The following is a 20,578-nucleotide window of genomic DNA, read 5'->3' as shown; positions in this document are numbered from 1 at the left end:
GAATTCTTGAAAAACGTTACCAAGCTAGCTTCACACTCGTATATGTAGGTCTTCTCATATAATCAGTAAAATAGCACATAAAAAAATTAATTCTGAAGGTTGTTTTTAACACTATTAAGATATTAGTTTTTGAAAATTGTTTTGAATCAAAAAAGCTAGAAAATTTATCTTTATAAAGAGTATTTTGTTCCAGAATTTGGTGAACCTTTTAACTCTACATGTTAAAACCATAATGTTGCAGCCTGCAGAAGTTGGTTGCCCCACTACCTTCCAAGCTAGTTTGATCTAAATAGCTATTTTATTATAAAAAGCGGCCTTAGATTAAAATGTTAAGAGTGTTTAGGTGAATTTCTCATAATACTCTTTTAAATACTATGCACCTTCAAATAATTAACAAGTAACAAAAATTTTCTTAATTAATATAGTTCATCTATATAATAAACCAATAAAATTTCAATTTTTAGAAAAATTACAAGTTTTAAATCAAAATAAAATTAAATAGAGTAAAAACTGTTTACAAAAAATATTAAAAATGTGCACTAAAATTAATTTATTACAGAAGTTGTATAAAATTATCTATAAAAAACTTAGCAATAACTGCTTTAGAGTAAGTAGTTTATCTAACAAAATTTAGAAAATTATATAATTTGATTAATCTCACAGTTTGATGTTGATTGGTTGGCAGAGTAGAATTTCAAAGACAACTTTTAGTCTGTCCAACAAATAATTATATATAACTAAAGGCTGTTACTAAAGCTATCCAAAATCTTTTATACTGGTATGCTAAAGAAAGGTGACATCATATAATTATAAAAGTTCTACTTAAAATTGTATTTTTTTATAAAAAACCAAATAACTATATTTATATTTGCATATTTTAGCTGACTAACGACCCATTTTACTATGCAAAATAATTAAAACTAAAATAACTTTTTTTTAACCTTAAAGAAAATATACAAGCAAATAGTTTGAAAAGATTAAACTCAGCTCTTCAAAATGTATATAATTGTTATAGTTTATTGATAAACAAAATAAAGGCACTCAAACTATTTGGTCTAAGGACCTGGTGCACAAAGAACCTTTCAGTTATCAAGTCGCACACCTCTTGGATACCTTATAACGCCTTTTCCAGGACATATAACCTTGTTTTAAATTTTTAGTCACCAAAAATGTCAAATGCCAGCCCACTGTAAAGTTTTATATTGACTAAAGCTAAATGTAGTGTTTGCTATTTCAAAATGAAAAATATCAATAAATTATTTCAGATAGTTGTATTTTATAATAAAACATTAAGTAAGATACTTAACAAAGTTTTATTTTATCTTCTATTAATAAAATCTATTTTGTTTACAAGTTAAATATTTGAAATAAGAATCTTAAACATCTAATTAAAATTTTATTTTTTTGCAAATGTTCAAGTTATAGTAAAAAATTGTCAAAACAAAGCTTTGCATAATTTCACCCTTTTCTATAAATTCATGATAAAATACATAAACAATATAAATTTATGTCTTTAGAAATATCAAATTTGAGAAACTATTTAAACACCCTTAAACTCTACAGATTTATTGATTTACTTAACTAAAATTTTATATATTATTTTAGTAAATTTATAATTTTTATAAAGTTTGTTGCAGTACAACTAATCAAATACAACTGTAATTGATTGTTGTTATCAGTTTACTAAAGCTTTAGTATATTTGACAGATTGTTTGTACAATTAGTATTATATGTTCGTTTTTATCTAATAAGCCTTGAAGATTTCTGTTTTTATTTATGTGACAAATTTTTAACATCAACACTATGGCAATGGAAAGAAGTTTTTGTTTGTCTGATGACCAAACTCACAAGAAAAATAACATCACTGCTATTGGTTTTAATCCTGTAAGAAGAGAAGTAGTTGCTGGATTTGAAGGTAATTTTTTTCATATAATATTGTTAAATATTAAGTTATTTTGGTGTTATATTAAAATCTGACCTAAATTTTGATAATCTAATGAATTTTTATAATATTTATCTGTTTAAAAACGTAGTTTAATCTTGTATATACATTATACAATAACTAGCTATCTAAATTTGCACTTTGAATTACTAAAATTCTTCAAGTTCAGCTAGCAGGTAAAACTTGACTTTTTTTTTTCTATTTTGTAAATACAGGTTCATAAAAAGGGTACAAAATAAACAGTTAAGAATTTATAGTCTTGTCTAAACAAACAAATTAACTTAAATAAATGTTTTTTACATTATTTCAAACCTAAATTGTTATTTTTACTTAATTACATCAGAATAAGTTTTAACAGTTATCTTAATTTTATCAATAGATTGAAAAAAAAGAAGCCTAATATAAAAGCATATATATTTATATAGAAGGTTTTATTTTCGATATTGCTAAAACTTTTTATTAAAATTGCCTTCATTTAAATCTTCTGTTCTAAAACCTTGGTCTTTTAAACCATTGTTTAGTTTTGTGCTTAGATCTTGAGCCGGCTGTGATTTTTAATGGATGCATAGCATATGTTTAGTCTTTCTGATCTTTTATCTAAGGATTTTGGAATTGTTGACTTTTTATATTTCTATTTTTTTAAGTGTGCATTATTTATATCTGTTTTTGGAATTGGATTTTACTCTAATTTTGTTTATTACATCCTATTTATTTTGTAATTTATATTGAACACCATAAGAAAATTAACCAGAAATTTGAGACATGATTGGTTCAAAAACATTTTTATTTAAACGAACAATTAAGATCAATTTCAGCTAACACTTATCAACTACTTTTGTTAGCAACTAACTTAGCTAGTTGTTAGCTGAAATCAATTTTACTTATTTGTTTAAATGAAAATGTTTTTAAATGAATCATGTCACAAATATCTGTTTAATATATGTAGGACCAAAAAGTCATATTGAAAAAAAATAACTCTCAAGAATTGTAGTCAAAGGATCTGGTTAATAAAAAGACCTTCTTAATCATATTATAATACATTACAAGTATAAAGTACTCTCTAAAGTTTTTTATGACAGTTTGATATGTTTTAACAAAGTAATTAGCACAATAATAAATCAGTGTAAAGTAATCATTAATTAAACCAAAATACTATTAACGGAAACAAAATGGATAATAAAGACACTTTGTAATCAAATTCTTTTTGTTTGCACAACTCTGGTTTCTTTAAAAATATAGAAATAGCCTCTAACTTAACAAGATCAAAAAAACTATTACAATGATAAATTAATTAAAGTCTAGATATCTCATATATCCTAGCATAATCTCTGTTCTTTATCAAATGTTCTGCAACAGAAGATCTTTTAGCTGCGTTTTTGGTTTCTGTTGTCTTAATTTTAGGTTCACCTTCAATAAGTTTCAACATCCAAGCAGGTAAATGTTCCTTTATCCTGGTTTTGATCTCGTTAAGTTAAAGACTATCCCTATATTTTTAATGAAACCAGAGTTGTGCAAACAAAAAGAGTTTGATTACAAAGTGTCTTTATTTACTTAAGTTATCCATTTTGTTTCCATTAATAATATTAATGATTACTTTACACTGATAATTTATTGTGCTAATTACTTTGTTAATACGTATTAAGCTGTCATAAAAAACTTTAGAGAGTGTTTTATACTTGTTATGCTATTTTATATTATTTAAAGCTAATAACATATTATAATACAGTGCTTATTCACTTATCCGGACTTCACTTATCTAGATGTTCAATTATCTGGACAGTTTTAGTAAAGAAAAAAATTCAAAAAAATTTAAATATTAAACACAAACATTTGATACAAATATTTAAGCTTTCATATATTCTACAATTTAGTTCATCATTATGACATAATAGTACTACTAAAGCTTACATTCAATTTGAACAAAACTAGTTTAGTTATCAAAAACCTTTGTATGTAAAGTAAGTCAGTTTCAAATTTTAAAGTTTCTTTGGTAGTTAGTTGAATTCTAAGTTTTTGAGAAAATGAATGTATAGCGTGTCTTTTATGTCAGATTTTTATTTCAAATTATTTTCTAAAAGTTGTTAACTCAAACACTTTTTGTTAAATATGAGGTACCTGACAATCTTTTCATTTTAAAGTTAATAAGTTTGACATACTCAAAATACCAGGTTTTGGAAATAGACAGGATATTGAAAAAAAAAGTCGGACGAACTATTTAAAATAAGCTAGAAGTTTGTAAAATAGTAAAAAACAATGAGCCAAAGTATTTTAAAATGGAAGAATTTAGCATAGGCAGGTCAACTTTATACGCCATTTTGAAAAGTTAAGAAACGTTTTAAGATTTTAAAGCCGAAAAGGAGAAGCTGAGTTTTTATAATTATTGTGCATTCCATAATATACAGCAGTTATATTATTTAGAAAAAAAATATTTCTGTACTTATTTTAAAAAATGCTTATCTGGACAAGTTTACAGAAAAATCTTGCCCAACATGTCCGGATAAGTGAATAAGCACTATACTAAAATCGTTATTTTATTGTAAGTTTTAGTATTTAAATGTAATGATACAATGTTTTAATTTTATAACACAGCCAGCCTTAGAGCAAAATACAAAACCAAGACACATATAGGAACAATTGTTATAAATTTTTCATTAAGTTTCTTCAGTTTGTAGTGAATTTTTTTAAGTTCCATTAAGTTTTCACAAATTTTCACTGGCCTTTACTAAATAGCTAGAAGTTAAACTAAATGTTAATAAATATTATATCAAAAAAGCAACATAAACTTTTTAAATGCAGTGCATTCTCAGAATCAATGTTTATATTATTTTTTCATATTACTTAATATGTTGTATTTATACTACTTCTGCGCCAAAAACTATTATTTTCAGGAAAGGTTGATGCATAAAGCATCCAGCCTGAAACATGTGTAAAACAGTTTCGGTTTTATATAATATATATGGTGCTCTATAAAGTAAGCAATTTAAACCAATTTAACAAAAAAACTTATAGTTTTTATAAAAATTGTATTTACAAAGTGAAGTAAAAATAGTAGTTTTTTTCTTAATTTTGTATATAGACTCTACTTTAAACCTTTACCATGTGGGCTCAAATACCAAAAATTAATTTGACTAAGCAAAACTTATATAGCTTGATAAATTAATTTTATCGATAAAATAATTAAAAGATCAATATAGATCGTACCTTTAAGGGTTTTGATTGATAAATAAATATATGTTTGTGTTTAATTGCACTAAATATTACTATTTAATACTAGATGGAACAATCAAGTTTTGGGAGGCTGACAAAGGGAAATTTGTAGCAAGTATGCGACCACATAAAGGATGGGTTACTGACTTACTATTTGTTCAACGCAAGAAAATTTTGTTTTCTTGTTCTCAGGATGGTAGTATTATTGTTTGGGGATCAGGTGGAAATATACTTGAAAAGCTGGACGTAAGTTTGCTTTGGTTTTGTTATTTCAAGTGTATTGTAAATTTATACTTGCAAAAATGACATATATGACAAAATTTAAAATTTTCAAAATGACAAAGGGTTTTAAAATATCACCCTGCAAAAGTTAAGTTCTGTTTAAATCTTTCACCTACCTATAAATAATATTTCAAAAGCTTAAATGTAAAATTAATGTTATGAATAATGTTTGTTGTAGTTTAACTTTTATACTTAAAATTAAAAGTGTTATAACTACCATACTGATTTGTTTATTAATTCTGCACAACTCTATAACTATATCATTGTTATTTAGCAAATTGTTATAGTTCAGAGTTATTACAAATGGTTTTAATATAATAAATTATATAGAACCATTTATAATCAGATGGTTCTATATCTTTTAACTTGTGCTCTTATAAAGGCTAAAGACATAATAATTCACGTTTTAAAAACTATAGTATTTACAACTGCTAGTTACAAAAAAAATTATGTATGGTAATTATAATGCAAGGTAGTTATTAATAGTTTAAGCAGTTTTTACCAATATAAACTAATGTACACATGAATTTAAAAAACAAAATGTTTATTTATGTGTTTTGTGTTGTTTATTCTAATCTGTGTAAAAAAATACGTTAAATAGTATGCTGAACTGAACAATTTGAAAGTATTTTTTAATAAAAGTTAAAATGTTGATGATATTTTAAATCTTTTTATTTATCATATGCTACTAACCTTAAGCTATAAGTTTTAATTAGATTTCACTCAGTTTTTTGTTATATTTTTTCTTTTTAACTTCTTTTATTTCAAATTTAGCCTAATGTCTTCCTACTTGTTATAACATAAATTTTTACAGATTTTAAACAACTGAAGATCTCGTTTTTTAAACGAGTGAAACATTGTATTGTAATAAAATTTAAAAATTTATCATTGATGATATTTTAAGACTAAAAAACTGCAAAATTTAATTATACTTAAAACTTTCTTATATTTGAATCTGAAGTCCAAGGTTTAGTTTGATAACTGTTATGTCATGCGAGTACTTTTTAAGGTAATAAAGCAAAATTAAATTTTTCAACCAATTGAAACATATATTTAAAAGTCTATGAAAATAAATTTACCAAAAGTTATGACATATTTTTTTTGTTCGTTGAGCTTAAACTGTATAAGATAATTCACTGATAATAAAATCGTAAAAATATTGATAGTATAGTTTTTTATTTATCCTATAGATACATTTTTCCTAGTTAATACAAAACTAGTATCTATCACTATCTTTGAAGATAGATAAGTATTTAAAAACTAAAATAAAAAGTTGATGATATGAAAAACAAAATACTTATCAACATAACAACCTTATGAGCATATCTTAGTTAAGTATAAGTTTATTTTTTTGTTTAATTAAAGAACATCCAAATTAAAAATAAAAGCAAGTTGTTAAATCAAGTAAAATTATATTATCTTTTACCCTCAGGGGTAAATTTACCCTAGGTTAAGAATCACTGCTCTATGTGAATAATTTAACAAAAAAAAAACTAGTTTAAGTAGCATAATAAAAAACGACCATTTTATTGATTTCATTAACCTAAAAATTTTATATTAAATTTTAAAAAATCCAGCCTGTTATTTATTTTAAATTTTTAATAAATTTAAATTCTTAGAAAAAAAAAATAGAGTTTTAAAATTAATAATATATTGACAGAAACAAATTGCTTTCATACGTTTTATACAAAACTTTCTACAAAAACTACTACAACTCAAAAGTTAACTAAAGTTTTATATTCTATTAAAACAAATTCATAGTTCATATTTTAAGCTTTCATATCAACAACTTGATTATTGTAAAAAAATACCCTTAAGCCCTTATGCACACAATTTTCAACAAGTTTAATAAATTTGTCAGGTAGGGGAGCCAATATATGTTTTTGAGTATAATGCCCTGCGTGAACAACTTATTCTTGGTATCAGAAATAAAGTTGCAGTATATTGGCTTGATTTTGAATACAAAGCAAAAAGCATTTTTTCAAAAGAAAAGCCCAGTTTTTCTTACGAACATTCAGATATTGTAACTTGTGTTAATTGTTCCGACTCCAGAGTGTACTCTGCAGGGTATGTTTTTATAATTTTCACTTAAAATACTTATCTTTATTAAAAGAGTTTTTTTAAGAGTTTTAACAAGAATATAACTACTTACAAATAGGTGCCTCCTATTTTTATTTTTAAATGTGAGCTAATTTAACTAAGTAAAAGGGTGGCCACTGTACCTTGAATTCTTGAAAAACCTGGAATTTGACAATTTAGGCTAAAAAAACTGGAAAAACCTGGAATTTTATACAATTTTTACTTGTTAAGTGGTGAAATTTTGATTTGAAAAAAAAATCTATCATATAGATAATTTTTTTTTGTCATCATCAATTTTTTTTAAATACGTTTAAAGTAGCTTTACAATATTATTTCAATGTTGTGATACTATTTGAAAAAAATTTACCTTAAACTTAACTTTAAACTAAAATTAGATCCGAAATCGTGTACTTTTAAAAACCTGGAAGAAAATTCTCAAAAACCAGTGTCCACCCTGTAAGCAAATAATTTAAGAATTTATTTTATACGTTTTAGAAACTTTTTGTATTTAGTTGATTTCTGAATTAATTAAGTACATACATAACTATGATGCATACTTCATTATAATTTATTTAAATAACCTTCCTAAATAATAATTCACTCGTGATTTGAGTTAAGGACTTAACTTTTTTACTTGTTCTACAAAGAATATACAAAAAATTCATTCTTACTTTTGTTTTTGGTAAGTTTATTAAACGTTAATTTGAACAAATAGACCTAAAATTGAGCTACTATTTAACAGACGTTTTGTATCATGATTAACTTTTATAAATTTAAGTTTAGGGTATCATTTTCGGACTAAAGTTATTTAGAATAAGAATTTTAAAAAAGATCCTTCTATTTTTCTGACAATTTAACTTATAAACTTCAGTTTTTTCTTATAGGTTACTATCAGTGTTTTAATAATAATAAAATACAGATTATATGAAAACTTTAGACATATTTTCTGTATTTGTAAACTTTTTTTTTCATTTTTTAGTGTTACTTTTATAACATTTTACTTGTTAATATAAAAAAAAATAGTAATATTATGGTTATACAATTTAAAACAACAGCCATAAAGTATTGGTCTATTATAGGGTTGGGCAACGTTTGGCCCGCGGGCCGGATCCGGCCCACGGAGTGAAAATGACCGGCCTCCAAACCTTTTTTAAATTTAAATGGAATCCGGCCCGCGAACAAAATTTATCCGGCCCGCTAGGCATTTTCAAAATTTATATGAAACCCTACCAGCCAATGTAAATATTACAAAATTCAAACAAAACCTTTTTTGAATTATTTTCACAAAACTAAACTGTAAGACTTTGACCCTGAAAACGTTTCTAAAAATGGCTTTTTATTTTTGTGGTAATAAAAACACTCTTTTACTATAGTATCTTGTTCTGTTTCAAGTCAGTTGAAATATTTTTTTCTCAAATTATCCGAAAACAGTTGTTTGCTGAACTAACTTTGATGATCTTATTTACCATAATGATTTTCATAAAAAATGACGTGTAAAAAATTGCTGTCTTTCCCAGATGTGTAGTGAGTTGTTCTTATAAATGTTAAGAAAAGTAGTTTCTAATAACATTGACAGCTACTTAAAGTAAAACTGCTTAACTTTACATTTTAGTAGAATATTCCAAGTTGAGACTACAGTTTGCACTCTTTTCAGCTATTGATTTTTTAGGAGTTTTTGATTAGTTAAATGGTTAAGTTTAATGATGACCAATTGATGACAATATTTCAAAATAATATCTTATTAACTTTAAGTATGCTTTGTTTAGGAAATTTATTTGTGTATGTTTGTAATAACAGTTTACAATCTAACAAAATTTTGAATAATAGTTATTAAATTTTAAATGCAAAATACAGGAATTTTTTTATTTATTAACTTTACTTTTGTTATAATTTTTGATATTTATAAAGGTTGACTCACACTGAGACTACTAAATAACTTTTGCTAGTAAAAGCATTTAGACTAAAGTTATAAAAAAATTTCTCGCCATCTTAATGAGAATAACTTTACGCATTTCGCAAAACTTGAGACTACAGAACCATCAGTGATGACAATGAAAAAGTATAACAATATCATAGTCTTTATTGATAATGAGTTTGGCCGTCGTTTTGCAGACTTTCAGCAACTAAATGAAGAACTTGACATTGTTTTATCACTGTTGACGTTTAAAACCGAAAATGCACCTGGTAATATATAGTTAAAACTAATTGAACTACAATGTTACAGTACACTAAAGGAAAAGTTCAAAACTGAACGAATTGACAGATTTTATGCCTTACTTAACAAGTCAAAATTTTCTATTTAAAAAAACATGGCAATGAAGTTACTTGTTTTGTTTGAGTCTACATATATTTGTGAACAAACATTCTCAACCATGAATTTGAACAAAAGTAAGCTGCCTTCAAATCTTACTGATACAATTCTGCAGTCATTTCTGAGAATATCTACTTCAAACATACTTCCAGATTATAAACAACTTGTTAAAAACTTTGATGATCCACAAATGTCTCATTGACTCTTTTTCATGTAATTATTCTTGCTAAACTCTTTAAATTTGAAATATTATGTGACAGTTTTATGTGTTAGTTTTTCGTTTAGAAATATTTTCATTAGTGAAATTGATCTTAATCTAAAAGTCTATTAAATTAATATGTTTATCATGTTTAAAATATTAATTAACCTTTTTTTTTTTTTTAATATTTCGTTATTTTATGTCAGTACTTTTGTAAAAGTATTTTAGATGCAATTTTTGATAACATTATTTTTAAAGTACAGAATTTAGTTAAGTTTCATAAGTTGTTTATAACGGTTTGATATTTTGAAAGTAAAACTATTAAAATTTTAAGCCAAAGTAATTTGTTATTTAGGTTTAACTTTTTGTAAATAAGTTGGTATAAAAATTTAAATCAAAAGTATAATTTGCGTTGGTTTCAGTAGATTTATAAATAGATTTTATGTATTATTAAACAAGCCAAAGTTTGTCATATTCAAAAGATTACCATGAAACTAGTTGTTTTGTTTGAGACTTCATACATTTATAAGCAAACATTTCCGACCGTAAACATCAACAAGGATAAGGTAATTTCAAACCTAATCGGTATTCCAGTGCACTTGCAGATTTTTTGCAAACCGTCATGCAACTAGATTTAAACAACCCTAATATATTATCAACTTTAAATGTTTTATCGGAAACTTTTAGTTTTTTTCGCTTTTTATGGTAAAGCTGTATATTGTATCAGAATTATTTGTTGTTTTGTTTCTTTTATACGTGCAAAAATATGTAATGAATCTTTATAAGTTTTATTTTTAATTAAAAGATAGTAGCTTAATATTGTAATGTTATTCAACTTCTGAATAATATTATTAATGTAAACTCCATCCAAGGACTACCAAAACTAGATAATTTCGAATAGTTAAACTTTTTTAATGTTTTAACTTGAAATCTTAGGCTCAAGTAACTTTTAGTAAGTAAATTATTGTTTGTATAAGACTAATTAGTATTAACTCTGTCCAGAGTTATAATAAATATAGAATTATGAGTACTTAATAAAAATTAGCTTAAAATTTCATACTAAAGAACCTTGGTAATTAATAAATTGATTCAAAATTTTAAACTACCCGATTAATTAGCATCCAGCCGGATCAAAATATTTTGAAATTAGTTTCAATTCGGATACGGAACCTTGTCTAAAATTAGTATTTAGCCGGATCCAGATAATATTTTCAAATAAGGAGCCGGATCTAAAAAAGATCCAGCTGAATCTAGTAGATCACTTACTCAAAATGCTCCGGCCCGCTGAGGACTAACTTTTTTTGGATCCGGCCCGTCAATTATTTACGTTGCCCACCACTAGTTTATTATCTTATTTAAATAATTACGGTTTAATACAGGTACGTATGAAATTTTAATTTTGTATATGTAATTGTATATTGTATGTATTTGTATAAAGTATATCTTATTTTAATTTGGTGTAAATGTAAACCCAAGTTCTTGCACCAAGGAAAGTATTCATTGGTACATTTAAAAGAGTATTGTAAGACAAATTTGTTTTTAGGTTTGATTGCAAAATGTGCATATACGACACAACTATGGTACCTGGAAAAGTGGGCTTGACCCTCATTCATAAAAATGACCAGGCTCACGAAGCAGGTATTACATGCATGACAATCCTACAAGACAGCGACAATAAGTGGTAAGTCGTTGTAGTTTGAAATAGTTCTTTTAGTAGATACTTTTCAAAGTTTTACAACAGTTTATGTATGAAATTGTAAATCAGGTAGATTTATGTAGCTCGTTGTATTGTTATTCATTATTTAATATTATCTTTACAAATCGTTGCTTGTTAATAAATAAACTAAAACAAGTCAAGTAAGAAGTTATTCTTCAAGCATACATTTGTATGTTATACTTCAAATGTTGTTGTTTATAATTAACCTATTTGACTACAAAGTAAATTTAAACTATACATTTTTTTTATGATAATTGCTATATTAATTTTAATTATTATTTTCTATGTTTCAAAATTGAAAGTAACATGAGCACTGATAACCAGGATACTGACTGGTTCATTCGACTGCACGGTGAACGTGTGGTCGCAAGACGGCAAGTTGAGAAGTCAAATTTCAAAGTGCTTCAGCGACACCATCACGTCCATGATTTACCTCCCCAAACTCAAGGTCGTGTGGATTGCCGCCGTCGGACAAGCCCCCGTGATTTACGACCCCAAATCTGGTGAAAGTGTTGGTAATCCATAACAAAATAGTATTTAACGTTTTTTTTTAACTTTAAACTATGTTTTTAAAATAAAAGCTATTCTTCTACATGTATCAGGTTGATAAATTCTAAGTCTTATTTCTGGTAAATAAGAGCTGTGTAATTTAATAAACCTGCTTGCTTATAAATCTGATGTATTGATTAAAACTAATCTAAAAAAGCAGGTTTGTTTTTTTAAAGTCTTAAGTTTAATTCGTCGATTGAAACTGAAAGTTAAAATGGTTGGAAAGTTTTAGCCAGTGAACCAAACTTACAGTAATACGTAAATAGGTATGAAATATTTGCTAAGTTAGCTAGAAACTTTGTTGCTTATGAAAAAAATCTACATTAAATAAAAGATAAATTATATCTAAATTGCTTGTTTATGTGTTTTAATGTATTCGCTGAAATGCATTTTTTATTGTATATGACTTTTAGACAAAGTTTGTTTAATTTCAAAAACTTTAAAACTTACAACATTTGTTAGTTATAGAATATTTCAAATAAAGCATAGAAGTCTAGATTTTATCATAGCATCATCCAAGTCGGAAATTTTTAACAATGTTTTTTTTTTGTAATTCAAACATGTAATAATAGCAATTTATTATAATAACTTAATTTCACACCTTCTTATTATTTACTTAATTTAATCGGAATGAATGACAAACAAGTTTCTATTTGCATTGTGTAAAACTTTTCAATTTGTTTTTTAGTTTTGATGTTTTCAATTTATAGTGTTTACTTAACAATTAATAAAAACAACAGCTACACAGTTTAAACTGATATTTCACTTGTATTCTTGGTACTTCAATTCCTAAAAGTTTTTATACACATACATCAATAATTATATTATTTTTTTTAAGTATATTTTTTAAGTTGTTTAAGTTTCGTTTTTAGTAAGCTTTATTTTATAACTGAAATAAGAAAAATTTTAAGAAATTACTTATCAAGTAAGTATGAAAAATACAAACTATAATTTTTTATCTTTAAGTACGTACATAAAAACTTACCCTAACTAGTAAACTTAATTATATGTACAAAAATTCTAATTATAAAATTTTGTCAAAGTATGTGGCATAGATATTTTATTCATAAGTGCTTACTTTTAATACTTTTACAGGTATCCGAATTTCTGCCAACTTTTCAACTTGAAATTGAAAATATCGGCGATGATTTTATACATAAAATTATTAGATTAAGAATTAACAACGAAAACGGCATGGTTATCGGTTTGTTTTACCTTTTGTGTCAAAATGATTTTTAGAAAAAAAACCGCAGTATTTAAATGACAAAGCGATATTTCAAATTTATAAAAATAATTGAGTTGTTTATTTAGTAACAGTCAAAAATTTTTCATAACCAAAAATTATCTTACCTAAAATACTTATAAAGTTAAAGAACAATAGTTTTAGTTTTAGAACAGTTTTTTTCTACAAGACTTTTAGTTATTAAATTTCTTGGTAGTTTAATATTACCACACATTTCAATAAACGCTCAAAACCTTATTTTTCAATACTTAACTGATTGAAAATTGAAATGACAGCGTCGACAACCAAAAGGCACGTCATAGCCTGGAAGTTTCAAACGAGCGGCAGCATCACTGCAATAAAAACCAACAGCACTGTCGAAAGTCTTGCGTACAGTATGTCGGTTTATATCTTTTGAAATTTTGTTTATGAGGTTGAAAATAAAGGGAACATTAATTTACACATTTTACAGCAACAAAAGCGCCTTTGCTGTTTTTCTGTGGAGCAATAAACGGGGATTCTTACAAGCTGGAAAGAATGCAATCTAGCCCTTTCATGTACAGGTACTTACGTTATTTGAAATACTTATATGGAGTTTTTCATTTATAAATACAAACAGCACAGAAATTTTGTCGAGAAGAGAAGGAATTGCCAAGCAGGAAAGCATATTGACATCGAGAGGGGAGCTTTCAAACGCTAAAAGTTTAACTAATTTTTCTAGTCATTGCAAAAATAGAAAAAGACCTTCATTACCTACTGGTCACTATAAAAAGTTAGTTTTTTAATATATTTGTTTCTAAATTTTGAAATTCAAATCAAAATAATGTTTATATTAATTCTTACGAAAAAGAATTAACTCATATATTAAAACCATTGGATGGAAATTTAAGATGTATTAGTTAAGCTTCTTTTAAGAAAAAAGCTGTTTAAAAAATTGTATTTTTTTAAATTAATTATGCGTATAAGAATAGTTTTTAGTTAGGAGTAAATGTTTATCTTTTCCTAACTGCATGTTTAATATTTCCATAAAACTAATCTAATCAAGCCTTTGTAAAAAACCCGAGCTTCAAAACAAAACTGCGCACTTATAACTTTATAATAAATGAAAACAGTAAGAAACGAGCGATCATGGAAGTGAAGTATGTGGAGCATTTGGACTTGCTGTTTCTGGCATCCGAGGATGGAAACATTTACGTGTGGGGGTTTGACGGTGAAGCAAGGAGAGCTCTGCATGCCCTGGAAGTAAACAGGCACAAGAGAGAATCGATTGACGCGTTAGTTATATCATGGTGTTTTGAAGAGTTTAGAATTTAAAGTAACGTGTTGATTTTGATGTTTTAAATCTTTATACACGGTTGAGATGAGCGCCATTAGTTTTTTTTTACTTTTCAACCTTTTATTTACGTATAGCAAGTTTTTTGTAAAAACTTTGGTGTATTTTTTTAATGTTTAATGTTTGATGGATTTAAAAAACTCGAAAAAGTTTACCTTTTTTAATTATAAAGCACAAAGTACGCTGTAAAAGACTAACTTGTTTTTTCTTAGCTTGTTACTAGAATATTTTATCTATACTGCATATCAAAAAATTATTTTAAACGTTTTTATTTTGTAATAAAAAAACTGTTTATCCACAGTTTTATTATTTTATTTTCCCGTTTCATTAGTTATCAAGTTGCTTCGAGTTTTTACTAAGCAATTAAAATTACTGGTAGCTAGGGTTAATGTTCAAATATTGAAACACTATTGTAACTATGAAAATAAAAATTATTTTCCTCGTGACTTTAATCAGTTACTCTATTTCTCTACGCTTTATTTTTATTAGTACTTGTTCAGGCAAAAAAAAGTATCTGTTTTTGTATCGCTGTGTCCAAAAAACTAAAACAAATATTTTCACACTGGATAATTATTTTAGTAAAGATTTTTTGTAAGTAATATAATAACTTTTTTGTTTTTAGTTGCTGTAATTGAAGCCTATCAAAAATGTTTAGAATGATTCTAACTAATTTTTCTCACAAAGAAATAAAACAATGTTTTATTTCATTATTGGTTTGTAAAGTTTAGTATCCAACAAATCGTGTTTCTTGTTGTGCTGTTAAATTAAGTTGCAAAAAAATACAATCAATATTCTTTTTTCAAATCAACTGCGATTTGAAAATCGTTAAGAAATGTTTATTTCCTAAGTTTTATAAATACGTTTTGCATGAATACAGAGAAAGATACGAATTTCTGAGAACACCAAACCATGGAATAAGAAAAATACCAGTAAAAAATAATGCTACAATTTTAAACAAGTTAAACATTGCTTCTACCAAGGAAAACGAAGTGCCTCTGACTTACGCTAGAGTTTGTTTATAATTTTTTTGTGTAAGCTTTATTGAACGGAAAAAAAACGATGATCCGAAATTAGTAGAATAAAAAACAAAAACAGTTTTTAGATTATTTTCAATAGTTTTCAATGTGATTTTGTTATGTGCAACAATTAATCCTTGCATTAGTTTTAGTAATATATTTTCTTTTGTTTACTACTATATCTTCTACTCATTATAACAGTCAGTTGAGTTCAACCTGACAGCAGAACAGGTTGGCAACAGCGTGACCAATAGGGTTGCCGGATTGATATGTAAGAACGTTTTGATTGGTCACAACAGCTGTGTTTCCGCAATGTGTGTCATTAACAACTCGTCGCTATACAACTCAACATTTTTGGTAAACACTTGTAATCTTTAGAATTAAAGATATTCACCTAAGCTGAATGAGTTCTAAAACATGCTTTCATAATTTTACATTAGAGTAAAAATTTATTTTAAAAGAAGTTAAATGTGTTATATCTCACTTATTTTCCAAAAAAAAACATTAGAAATAATAATAATTTACAAAGGTATCTGGTGGTTGGGACAGAAAATTAATGGTATGGAGTTTATCTAGCGACGGAAGCAGTCATTACCACGACCAGCTCAGGAAGCCACCTAGCGGTACCAAAACTCCTGGTGACGACACCAGCGACAACCCTTCCAATGACGTCGCAAAGACTCCAACAAGCTCCCATGACAACGAAACAGATGCGATGGCAGCTTGCAATGGAGTGGTGATGTGCCTTGAATATTGCGCTAAGAGGTCGAACGTTGTTAGAAATTGTTTATTTCAGTTTAACTTTATTTTTACTATTTTTCTTTTAACTTTCGCTTTATTTAAAACCTTTTTTTTTGCTAACAGTCACAAAGTTTTACAATTATGTACCTTTTTTTTTCCATATTCATGTTTAGCTATAAGACTGTGTTTTTATATAAAGTTTGTAAGGTTGCATAACAATCACAATTGTATTCAGAGTTTGTGAATGATTACTAATAACAAGTTAATTATAACTACTTTGTTATTTTGTAATTTTTTTAATCAGAAACGAAATAGCGTACGTGTCATCGGACCACGTAGTTTACATTCGCAAGTTTTCATTGGACGGAAGCGAAATGCACTTATGTGGAACGATGGAAGGTCATCAACGTGACGTGAACGCACTCAAGTGGAACGATTTGTATGGGAAATGGATTTCAGGAAGTGAAGACCAAACCATAAGAATTTGGGTTTGATTGAAATTAGTTTTTTGAATAACCATTTAGGTGCTTGAGTAAGTAGTTCTTAATAAGTTCGGGTTATTTTTTACTAGTAATATTTGTTTTTTATAAAATAACTAGCTTATGAAAACAAGATATGGTCCTACAGTTTATATATAAAAAATATTTTACTGACATTGAAATTGAAAACTTTTAATGAAAATTAGTTAGATTGATAAGGTTAAAAAAACATTATCGTTTAAGAAAATTTTATGAAACCACCAAATATTTTGACTTACTCTAATATCAACTTATTTTTACCTTACTTTTTTGAGGCTACGTATTTTTAAATAGTACATATTCTGTATAAATAGAGTTATAAACCAGTGGTCAAAAAACTACGGCCAGCCAAGAAAAAATATCTGGCCCTAACGTATTTTTTAGATTTAAAACACCATGTTTAAATCAAACTAAACTGAACTTATGTATTAAAAATGTGCTCTTAACTTTTCTTTTCAGAATATAGTACTGCTTATTAATTTATCATTATGCTACAAATTTCTGTAAATGATATCTTTAGTTTTATATAAGACTTATACTAGCAAATCTGGCTTATTACTTATAAAAGGCTGCCGACCTCAACTAATATCTATTTTATACCCGTTAATTTTTTAATATACTTTATTCCAAAATAAAAGTCAAAAATTTTTTTTTGCTTAACTTCTATGGTTAATTATTTTTTGTATCTTTTAATTTAATCAACTTTAATACTTTTTACTTTGTTTATTTTTTTTCACGCTACGTCCTTGCTATTTTGAATGGAAAAATTAAGAAACTTTTATTTAGCGAAAAAAAAGTTGCTGTTTTAAAACATTTGTTTTCAGAATTCTAATATTTTGTAATTTGTTTTCTTTTTCTTTTCAAGTCTGAAGATGGTTCAGTTTGTGAAGAATGCTTTGGCACCCAGGGAATTGTTCAGGCAATTTGCATCGATAAAAGCAACGGGTTCATCGTGGCTGCCGTAGGACATAAAATCAAGTTTGTTGTGATTTTTTATTTGATTTAGCTACAATTTATTTTGTAAATTTCTTCCAGAAATATATGTTAAACATAAAAGTGTTTTTTTTTAATTTGTTTATCTAGTTTATTTATACTGATTTATCTAAAAAACTTTATTGTTCTATTTTTTATTAGTATTTTAGTAATGTTTAAGAACTTTTATCAACAGTTTTACCTTTCTATGATTTATCTTAAAATTAATTTTTTATTATTAACTTTTTTGGATTATGTTACAGTTATTCATTGATGATATTTTATATATTCCTAAATATGTATATATACATACTCCTTTTGAATACTTAACTGTTATACATCAACTTTATGACAGAGTATACGACATGGATACAACAAATTTAGTGCAAGTAAACAACGGACATACTGAAAATATCAGATGTATAGAGCATGTTGTAGAAAGAAATCAGGTTTTGAAAATTAGTTTTGAGTTTTTGTTTTATACAGTGTAAAGCCCTACTATAACTCAACTAACAGACACTTATTCATGTATACTGAATCATGTACATCAGATACAAACTTTAAGCTATAAATATTCTTTTACAAATTGCATTTTTTTTTCAATTTTTACCCGTCATTTTAAAGTTACAAGTTTAAAATTAATATAAAACTAAAGTGATTGATAGTCTTGCTTTAACAGTACATGTCGGGCTCGTACGACCAAACGGTGCGAATTTGGAACGCATACAAGAAGCCACTCCCCAGGAAGTCCTCCGGCCAACAACACAGCGCATCATATTGAGATTACTTCAACTACTTCATATTGTAAATCATATACGTATTGCTTTGTCATATATGCAACTTTTTTGTGAATAATTCACTGTGAAAATAAACTTTTGTTGGTTCGTAATTTATTCTAAATTGATCGTAATTATTGTAGTCAGACTCAATTGAACATATAATGTAAAATTCTTGCAAAAACTGTATATTATTTATTTATAAAACATTTTGATATTTGAATGCTAAAAAGCAACAGCTTGCTTTTGAAATGTAAATCACAATGTTAGCTGTACTTATTTATGCAAACAATTAATATTTAAACATATTTCACTGTAAAGGAATAAATACTGCATAATTCTAATTATAACTTATTGCAGCATTCTAGTTAGAACTTATGTCTACACTGCATGCTAACATAGAAAGTCTAATTCTTTTTTTACACCATACAAATGTTCTTCGTTAAGTAAAAAAGTTGAAAACATACAGTGTTTTGGTATTGTTTTTTTATTGCTACCTATCACAGCTTTTTAAAAACATACCCTTATACAATATCTTTAAGTTTTGTGTAACTAACATTTTAGCTGAAGGAAACTACATTTTTGATAAACTAGTTTCTTAATATTTTGTTAACAGCCAAGATTGGCAGGATGAAACTTTTCTAATTTAAGGGCAACATTAATCATAAAACTCTTTTGCCGGCCGGACATATCAAAAATAAAGTTCTTTTTTGGAAGTTTGTAGCTTTTTTTATGCTTAATAGCAAATTAAATGCTGTATACTATAAGTCGAATTAAGGACACATTTATCTTTACAAGAAAGCTTAATTTTAACTTTTTAAAGCTAGAAACTACGATTCGAGCCTGACGTTTCTGTTTGGAAAGCAAAATTCTACTTACAGGCTGACCTTGCTATCCCTACGTGGAGGAAATAAATTTAGATGTACAGTTTGTGATTTATTTTATTAAATAGAATAGGGATGTAGCCACTCTTAAACTTTTAATTATAGAATTTTGCACTAAAAATTTACGAACGATAATAACAGTCCTCAAATAGGGAGATATTGTAATGAAGAGATATGGAGCTAGTATCTGCAAAAATAGACAATTTTTAAAGACAGTACAGAGATGACTGAGTCAGAAAAACGTCGTTAACTCTACCAGTGCTATGATAAAGATCTAGGCGATGTCATTTTAAAGACATACAGACGTAGTAAATTTAAGTGAGCAAGAGCTTTTAGGCAAGATCAAGCAGCTAGCAGTCATTACTGTTTCAGTTTTTGTCCTACGGTCAGACTTTCTTAGTACAAGACAGCATTTAACTTAAAACACAAGATTATTTGCTGCCCGTTTAAAAGGAAAAGCCAGTATATACTCTTACACCTGCACTTGCCCAAAAGATGGGTGTAATCAAGTAATAGACTTCACAAACATAATTTTAAAAGATGCTATGGTGACTGGTCTAGCAGATAAGGATATCCGCAAAGAGGTTCTAGAATTGGGAAGTCTAGATGAGAAAAATGTCAATGACATTATTGGCTTTATTGAAACAAAGGAGATGACATGCAAGGTATGCAATGTCACAATCCGCTAGTTAGGTGTACGACTCGTAAACCGAATGGTTTCTTTGAACACCAGGTCCTTAGACCAAAGTTTTGTGCGCTTTTTTATCGTTCAATAAACAATAATAATATTACGGCCTCAGTTTTCTCATACAAATCCTTAAAAAAAACCA

The 20,578-nt window shown here is 26.7% G+C and overlaps 1 protein-coding gene across 1 annotated transcript; it reads left to right on the top strand.

Annotated features, from left to right (window-relative positions):
- Positions 1–1,720: 1,720 nt before the first annotated feature.
- On the top strand, positions 1,721–19,184 carry LOC145834122 (uncharacterized). The gene is made up of 17 exons (XM_082941477.1): positions 1,721–1,915; positions 5,217–5,395; positions 7,293–7,498; positions 11,564–11,701; positions 12,062–12,248; positions 13,382–13,490; positions 13,805–13,903; positions 13,981–14,071; positions 14,128–14,280; positions 14,621–14,782; positions 15,719–15,851; positions 16,059–16,214; positions 16,387–16,622; positions 16,903–17,086; positions 17,982–18,094; positions 18,444–18,537; positions 18,768–19,184. Exons 1-17 carry the CDS (start codon positions 1,804–1,806, stop codon positions 18,867–18,869), a joined length of 2,454 nt encoding a protein of 817 aa, XP_082797603.1. The 5' UTR covers positions 1,721–1,803; the 3' UTR covers positions 18,870–19,184.
- The last annotated feature ends 1,394 nt before the right edge of the window (positions 19,185–20,578 follow it).

The sequence above is a fragment of the Thalia democratica genome, chromosome 4 (assembly GCF_965202585.1).
Source record: "Thalia democratica chromosome 4, ktThaDemo2.hap1.1, whole genome shotgun sequence".
In the NCBI taxonomy this organism is placed as follows: domain Eukaryota; kingdom Metazoa; phylum Chordata; class Thaliacea; order Salpida; family Salpidae; genus Thalia; species Thalia democratica.
This window is presented reverse-complemented; position numbering and strand designations above follow the sequence as displayed.

Excerpts from the sequence above, each read along its gene's own strand:
- LOC145834122 (XM_082941477.1), top strand. The coding sequence starts at position 1,804 with ATGGCAATGGAAAGAAGTTTTTGTTTGTCTGATGACCAAACTCACAAG. Across the intron at positions 5,396-7,292 it reads ATATACTTGAAAAGCTGGAC|GTAGGGGAGCCAATATATGT; the intron begins GTAAGTTTGCTT and ends TAAATTTGTCAG. Across the intron at positions 16,215-16,386 it reads TATACAACTCAACATTTTTG|GTATCTGGTGGTTGGGACAG; the intron begins GTAAACACTTGT and ends TAATTTACAAAG.